General features: G+C 36.4%; 1 protein-coding gene and 1 pseudogene across 1 annotated transcript; one reads left to right on the top strand and one right to left on the bottom strand.

The window, feature by feature from the left end:
* Positions 1 to 2683: 2683 nt before the first annotated feature.
* Positions 2684 to 3358, bottom strand: LOC115980769. Its single transcript, XM_031102988.1, has one exon. It carries the CDS (start codon positions 3356 to 3358, stop codon positions 2684 to 2686), a length of 675 nt encoding a protein of 224 aa, XP_030958848.1.
* Positions 3359 to 4788: 1430 nt separating this feature from the next.
* LOC115980768 lies at positions 4789 to 6992 on the top strand (annotated as a pseudogene).
* The last annotated feature ends 1640 nt before the right edge of the window (positions 6993 to 8632 follow it).

Below are 8632 nucleotides of genomic sequence, written 5' to 3'. Positions count from 1 at the left end.
TCTAACAATCTTGGGTTCTGGAATGGTTTCCCTAAGATTAAATGCAGAGTTCACTATGTCCTTGAGCTTGTCATAGAACTCATCGAACGACTTATCCTCCTCCATCTTAATCTCTTCAAAGCTTGTGATAAGCCTTTGAAGTTTTGAATCCTTGACAGCCTTGGTTCCTTCATAGGTTGTTTGGAGGATGGTTCATGCTTCCTTCACAGTTTCAGTGAAAGATATCTTCTTAAAGTCCTCATTCCTGACTGCACTGAATAATGCATTCAATGCTCTGCTGTTGAAGTTAGCGCTTTGATCTTTGCATCATCCAAATCAGCCAGCGCTTCTTTTGGTTTAGTCCAACTAATCTCCACAGCTTGCCACACTTTTTCATCTAAAGACTGCAAGAAAACTCTCATGTGTACTTTCTAGTATGCATAGTTAGTGCTATCAAATAAAGGAGGTATAATTAAATATTTTCCTCTATCCATGATAAACAGGGGTCAATGGATCACACAGCAAAGATTAACCCCTAATCAAAGTGTGCCTACTCTAATACCACTTGATAGGCCAAGAATGTATTGACCCCTTTGGTAAATTAATCAATTAATTAGCTAAGTAAATTAATTAGATTCAATTACACGCAATAACGCGTGGTAGCACAAACAAATCACCAATTAAACTAAATGTAGTGGAAATTAAATTTGACACAGGTTATTTGTTTATGAATGGGGAAAACCACAGAGGCAAAACCCTACCGAGTGAATTTAAGGTCACCACCCTCGAGAATCCACTATTATCAAAACAAGCGGTTACAAGTAAAGGAATCCCAGTACCTTATATCAACCTATAGTTGAACCCTTACCCCAATACCCAATTGGACTTGTTCTGTGATGACAATCTCTCCTTTTTAATGTATGGCTCTCAGTACGTGACTAACCAATCAATGCACGAATCCAAGTACATGACTAACACACCAACTTGAAAATAATGTTGGCTACAAAGTTCTTAAGTTCATCCATATGATGAAGATCAAGAAGCTCCTTAGTTACAAAACCCTACGGTGTACAAAAATAACAACTTCTTCAAAAGAAAGATGAACTAAGACATATGTCTCCAGTCACAATATGCTTGCAGAAAACCTCTTTGCATTCACTTGCATCAAGTGTGACAGCCCTTAAAATAATTCTTATATATGTTTAGGGTTGTGAGAAAAGAAAACTTAAACACATACACATGGATACGCGTGAAATCAGATCTGAAAAACTAATTTTCGTAATTCTCAATAGATACTGAATGCTTGAAAATGTGTGAAAACGCAAGAGCAATTTAGACCCCCAAATTAAAGTTACGGCTCGATTGATTTTACTCTAACTTAATGCTAAGTGCGGAATAAAGTAAATGCGAGCGGATAAGCAAACAAGCTACTCTAACCCATAATCATTATAACACAACAGTAAAATGAAAGGTAAAAGAGTAAGGAAGAAGAATGCAAACACAAGATAATACACCGATGTGTTATCGAAGAGGAAACCAAAGAACTCGACGAAAAACCTCTCCACCGCCTTCCAAGCGATAATCGATCCACTAAACAATCAGTTAGGATACATGGGTTAACAAGAGACCCTCCAAGCCTAATCAAATTTGGCATAGAATTAAAGCCAACAAAACACATAGTTGTAAATTACAACTTTACAAATACAACTGTTGAGCTTATCTATCGAGCTTCACATTTTAAATCTTGATAGATACATCTGTTGAGTTTTAAAGAACAGCACTTCTTCACTTGATTCTTGGACAAATTTGCATGACTTCAATACTTGGACTTGAACTTTTGTTCCTTGAAGTATTAAACATATCCTAGATCTGCCCAATTACAAGTAGAGTGCGTTTTGTCAAAGGATTAGCCAATTCTAAATTACATATGTTCTTAACATAATCCACATATGTCCTAACAGTATTGGCTGAAAAAGACAACTTTTTTTTACTATTTAGTTTATTTTTACTACTATTCATGAGTTTTATTACACTTTTTGGTACTATTAATGAGTCTTATTGTACTATTTTAGCTAGTTTTTAGTTTTATTTACAGTACTTTCAGTAAAAAGTTTTCAATTTCAACTAAATAAATTTTTCTTAAACAAACTCTTAATGATGTGGCTAAGGATCGGAACTTTAGTTATGAGGGATGGGGGCCAAGGGGCTGGGTTGCTTAATTAGAGAATGCTGATGGGAAAACTCAATTCTTTAAGAGGACACCCTTGAATTAAATAGCTTTAGGTTGTACTATAGAATTGCAATAAATAAAAAATAAATAAATAACATAGGCTCTTAGCATTTGACTGGTTAATTGAGTAGCTTACTAGCTAACCACTACTATAGTTCTAATAAACACAACGTGTGTTGTCTGCATTATCATGGAACAATCGCCAATAATGGGTTTTACACCCAATTCTATTACCTGCATTATATCATTCATTCAAGAAAAACATATATATAATTAGAATGATCCGTTGCATCACTTTGCCACTCACACTCAGACTCAATCCGTGTATGGCTAACATTAAGATTAAAAAAAAAAAAAAACAATTATGGACACATTCATACATTAACATACTTATTAAGATGAAATGCTCAAATAGTCAAACTTTTTTTTTTTTTTTTTTTTTGAGAAAGAAGACTTCAAACTTTATTAATAAAATTAGTCATGGTCGGCGAGAAATACAGAATTCAGGTGTGGAGGAACATCTTCAGTCCACACTGTAAAACCTCTAACATGTCTAGCATGTTTAGCTAGGTTGTGCGCTACACAATTACCCGCACGGCGAACATGGGAGAATGAAACACAACTGCTTGCCACCAACATGGATTTTGCTGAGCTGAGTACATGACCATAGTTAGATAGGGACTTCTCATCTGAGTTCAAGGTGTTTATTACGTTAACTGAATCGCCTTCCAAGATGAAAGAAGTGAAACCAAGGTCTTGTACAAAAGATATCGCCCTTGTTGCGGCCATAGCTTCAGCTATCTCCGGGGAAAAAGGTAGGCTAGTTTGTTCGGACAGAGAGGCTATTGCTTGCCCGTTGCTGTCACGAACAATCATTCCGATGCCTACTTTCCGTATATCTTTGAATATGGCCCTGCTGAAATTTACCTTGACCGTTCCCACCGAGGGAGGAGACCACCTTATCTGAGTTGGTACATTGTGTAGGCTCTGTTTTGGGGTGACAGAAATAGAGTCGTGGAAAGTGGCTAAAGCCTGTGAAGCTGCTGATATTACTTGTGACAACGGGTACTCTTTGGATGAGGTTTGTACCTGATTTCGACAGTGCCAAATGGTCCACATAACCGATGCCATAAGCTCAACATTCTTCATTCTTCATAAGTAAACGTTATCACTTCTTGGACCGATGAGAAGGTTTTTGATTGTCTGAAGGAGAACGAAGGAATGGAATCCCATATCTGTGAGAGCTGGTTACATCCCCATAATGCATGATATATGTCTTCCACCTCCACTTTACATGAATCACAAGTATCTTCATTCAATATGTGTCGCTATCGTAGGTTGAACTTGATAGGAAGGGCATTCTGGCAAGTCCTCCACAAGAAATTGCGGACCTTGGGTGGAACAGAGAGACTCCATATCATCTTCCACAAACCTTTATCATTAGGGGTAGAGCTTGGTTGTTGGCTTCCAAGATGCTCCGCAACTAGGAACTTGGATTTGGACTTCACTGTGTAGCAACCTGAGGGAGTGAAAGGCCAAACCACTACATCCTCCACCTTGTTCAAACACAGAGGAATGCTTGCAATAAGCTCTGCTTCGTGGGGTATGAAGAGTCCATGCAAAAGGTTTTGATCCTACTTGTTGGTGGTTGGATCAATGAGATCTGATACCTTCATGCCTTCAAAACCTTGTACAATAGGTGAGCTGACCCGAGGCTGTGTTGTTGAGGGCAGCCATGCATCCTTCCATACACTTATGGCCTTTCCACATCCAACCCTCCACCTGACCCCCTTCAACAGTAAATCTCTTCCTTTTAGAATACTCCTTTATGCATAGGACCCAGTGTTTGAATATGGGGCTTCTAGGATGGAACAGTTGGGAAAGAACCTCGCCTTGAAAACTCTATAGAATAATGAGTTTTTTTGGTGTAGTAATCTCCATGCCTGCTTTGCCAAAAGTGCATCATTAAAGTTAGCTAGGTCCTTGAAGCCCATACCCCCCTCTGATTTGGGTTTACAAAGAGTGTCCCACTTCACCCAATATACTTTCCTTCTATCTCCTTTTTGCCCCCACCAAAATTTTCTAGTGAGGCTCTCGATATCTGCACAAAGTTCCAAAAGGAGTTTAAAGCAACTCATAGTGTAAGTTAGTATTGCCTGAATCACTGCCTTGATAAGAATTTCCTTACCTGCCTAAGACAACAGTTTCTCCTTCCATCCCTGAAGTTTTTTCCACACCCTTTCTCTTATGTAATTAAAACTAGGCTTCTTATGTCTCCCTATCAATGATGGCAGCCCCAAATACTTCTCATATTGCACAATCTCAGGTACAAACTTGAATTGTTTCTTCTGTGATAAAATTTTGAAAAATACTAAAGCTACTACATATTTTAATACATAATATTTTTAAACTGATATTGTACCGAATGTGATTTGTGAGTTTCAAACACCTAAAATTGAACGTTTGATTTTTTTTTTTTTTTAGTAAAAATGTCAAATCAATTAATAAATTATAGTATATAATAAAATTTGTAATAACCCTAGCATTTTTCCCTAAAATCTTAACCAAAAATCATTTAGATGGACCCGGCCGATTGGTTGGGCTGCGATAGGTAACAAATAAAAACAAAATTTAAAGGGGAGAGCGAGAAGTGCAGAGCCCACTGTATACAAAGTCTTGTTTGCATATGGGACCAAGCGGTGGCTTCAATCTAGATCCTCAACATGAAAATGATATACACGTACGATACATAATATGATCAAATGCTTAGTTAAAGTTGTCCCAAAGGATTGCTATCCAACTTATCGTTCTCTACACATTCAACGTAACCATTTATGGACATCTCCAACATACATTCTAGCCTTCTTCAATATTAGAAAGTCCATTGTTTTCTCAGTCAATTCTTCATCTTCATCTTCTTTTTATTTCTACTTCCCTCTGCAAACTCAATTTCCTTCAACTTCTTTAGTTTCAATTCAAATGTTGTCAACATAACCTTTCAGGGTGATGCACACTCGCTACCAAAAGGTCTGCAACTCACAAGGGATTCCGGCTACAAGAACAACACCTATAGTGTTGGTCGTGCCTAATATCATGAACAAGTGCACCTTTGGGATAACAGCACAGGGAGGCTTGCGGACTTCGAAACTCAATTCTCCTTTAACATCAAATCTATTCATGAGGTTTCTGGTGATGGACTCTCCTTCTTTATTGCACCATTTGGTTCGGACATCCCTAAGAATTCAGATGGTGGGTATCTTGGATTGATTAGTTCTGGTACTCTTATCTTCTTTTAACGAGTCTAGCAAAAATAATTTTGTTGCAGTTGAGTTTGACACTTATAAAAACTGGTGGGATCCAAGAGATAATCATGTAGGAATCGATGTCAATTCCATCGATTCAAGCGTCACATTCAGTCAAGTTAACTTCAGGCCAGCAGCAAGCTCATTGGTACGTTATAACTCAACAACCAAAAATCTGAGTGTGTTCCTTACTCCTTCTGCCGAGAATCTTGACCTCAACTGGAATTATATCCTTTCATTTATAGTTGATTTGAGGACTGTTTTGCCAGAATGGGTTAATGTTGGATTCTCCGCTGCTACAGGTGAGTTCAACCAGTCTCATACAATACTTTCTTGGTCATTCAATTCTAGCTTGAGGGAAGAAGGGATTCATGGGAATACCCTGCCAAACAAAACGTATTGGTATTGGGGATTGGTTTTGCAGTGAGCTTGGTTGCAGTCATGAGTTGTGGATTAGTTCTACTTTGGTTCATCTGTTGGAGAAAAAAGGAAAGTGGGAGAATGGAAGAGTTTATTGATGATATGTGTATGGGTGATGAAATTTGTGCAGGAACTGTGCCAAGGAGGTTCACTTACCTTGAACTTAGCCGTGCAACAAACAACTTTGTTGAAGAAGGTAAACTTGGAGAGGGAGGCTTTGGAGGCGTCTACAAGGGTTTGTTATGTGAATCCAACACAAAAGTTGCTGTTAAGGTCTCAAAAGAATCAAAGCAAGGAAAAAATGAGTACATATCAAAAGTGAACACCATTACTCATCTAAGACACAGGAACTTGGTTCAGCTTATTGGTTGGTGTCATAAACGGAATGAGTTTCTTCTTGTGTATGAATACATGCCTAATGGAAGCCTTGATTCTCATTTATTTGGAGCAAAAATTACACTAACTTGGCCAATGAGGTATAAAATAGCATAGGGATTAGCTGCTGCACTGTTGTACCTTCATGAAGAGTGGAATATAAAGTCTAGCAATATCATATTAGATTCAAATTTCAATGCCAAGCTTGGCGATTTCGGCCTTGCAAGACTTGTAGACCATGAGTTGGGCTCACAAACAACTATTTTGGCAGGTACCACAGGCTACCTAGCTTCGAAGTGTTTCACCACTAGCAACACTTCTAAAGAGTGATATTTATAGTTTTGGTGTTGTTTTCCTTGAGATTGCATGTGGAAGAAAGCCAATTGAGCCACAGGCAGAACCAAACAAGGTAAGGCCTATAGAGTGGGTGTGGGATCTCTAGGGAAAGGGCCAACTATTTCAAGCCGATGATAACAAATTAAGTTTGAAATTTGGTAAGTGGAAAATGGAGTGTTTAATGGTAGTTGGCTTGTTGCCATCCTGATCCGTCAATCCGACCCTCTATAAGGCAAGTGATGCATGCTCTTAATTTTGAAGCCCCTTTTCCCAAACTTCCATCAAAGTTGCCAATGCCAATGTACTTTGGACCTCCATTGCATGTAACGCTCACACCCCAAACCTGCTAGGGCCAACTGCATGAGAAAACTATCCATTAAGAAAAACTTGTAAATTTTATTTTCATATAGGGCATTCTTGGGAAATTCTCTTCATTTAGGTTTCCATATCATTAAACAATTGAATTTATGTTAAGTATTGATTCATTATGATGTGTTAATAGGTAGATGCATGCATTTATTTCTATTCACTAATTAACTTGTCCAAGTAATTTATATGGTTCTCTCTCTCTCTCTCTCTCTCTCTCTCTATATATATATATATATATTTATAGTACAAGTGTAACCTTTTGTCATTTTAATTATATCACTCTATTTTTTATTGGTTTACTATATTCAATATCGCATCATTGAATTACACATTTTCATTTTTGTTAATACGAATACTAGATTTTGTGTTAATCAGATATTATTTCCTATATGATATAATATTTTACACATATTACAAATCAAATAGCAACTAATATTAGTTATCTTTTTAGTTTACATGTATAATTTAAATAGACAATGTAGTATCTGACCAACAATTTAAATATTTTTACTCAATTTAATAGCATAATATAAATCAAAATCAATTTCCCAAATACAATCAATGAAGTGTAATAGAGTTTAAATTAATCCATGTACCATAAAGATAATTTCCTATTACAATTTTCAAAATGAAGTAATAGCATATTGGCTAGTTCATAAAATATTAGCCTCCTAATATCACTCATCACTATAAGTGAGAGCTCAATAGTCTATAGATATTAACAAAGCTTGCAACTCAAGTCGTGTATCTCTCAAAATACACACTTTACAATGGTATAACTGCAAGTGACATCTAAACTGTCACTATGATAAATATAGTTCAATATTATACCATAATCCTCTTTGGAATGAGCAATCACAAGAACATATCTAGTTCTTGCACACCTAGGATCGATCCACAAACTCTAAGAGCCTTTAGTAAAAGTAACATCCCATGAGTAATGCACAAAAGATGTTTTTGACCATTGGATACTAGAAAAACGGTTTATACTTTGGCAATGTTGGTGCATAACACCTTACTACCTCAGCTCCAAACCCAAATTTTGAAATGTCGATTATATGTTTCTATTTCAATTAGAGTTTACTTGTAATTTTTCTTTTCCAATACTATAATTACATGTTCCTTTTAAATTTTATTTAAAAATTAAAGTGGCAATTCCATCCTTAGAATGTTTCTAAACAGGGGTATGATATGTAGATAATCAATTTCTCACCTTAAGAGACCCTAAAATTGAATTATATAAAAGTTACTGCCAAAGAATCAATATGCAATTTCGTGTCTCATTTATCAAAGAAACACTTACAAAGAGAATAGATTCTCCTTCTCATCCACAAATCTTATCTTGATAGTTAACTAGGCATGTCACTACACTGTAACAAATATAATTGCACAAATTATTGCTGTCATTCTTCTCTAAATATGCAATAGATATTTGCTACCAATATCAAATCTGATCCCAACTCTTGAACAACAGTCAAAGAAAATGGCACATTGTAATACATAGTGCTCAATCGTAAAGATGTAGTCATTAAAGACTTTTCTATGGATGTAGGCCTTCATACCAAACCACACAAACCTCTCTTTCTTTCTCTCTAAATCTTTTATTTTTTTCAATTTATTA

This window comes from Quercus lobata, chromosome 3 (genome assembly GCF_001633185.2).
Source record: "Quercus lobata isolate SW786 chromosome 3, ValleyOak3.0 Primary Assembly, whole genome shotgun sequence".
Classification (NCBI taxonomy): Eukaryota; Viridiplantae; Streptophyta; class Magnoliopsida; order Fagales; family Fagaceae; genus Quercus; species Quercus lobata.
This window is presented reverse-complemented; position numbering and strand designations above follow the sequence as displayed.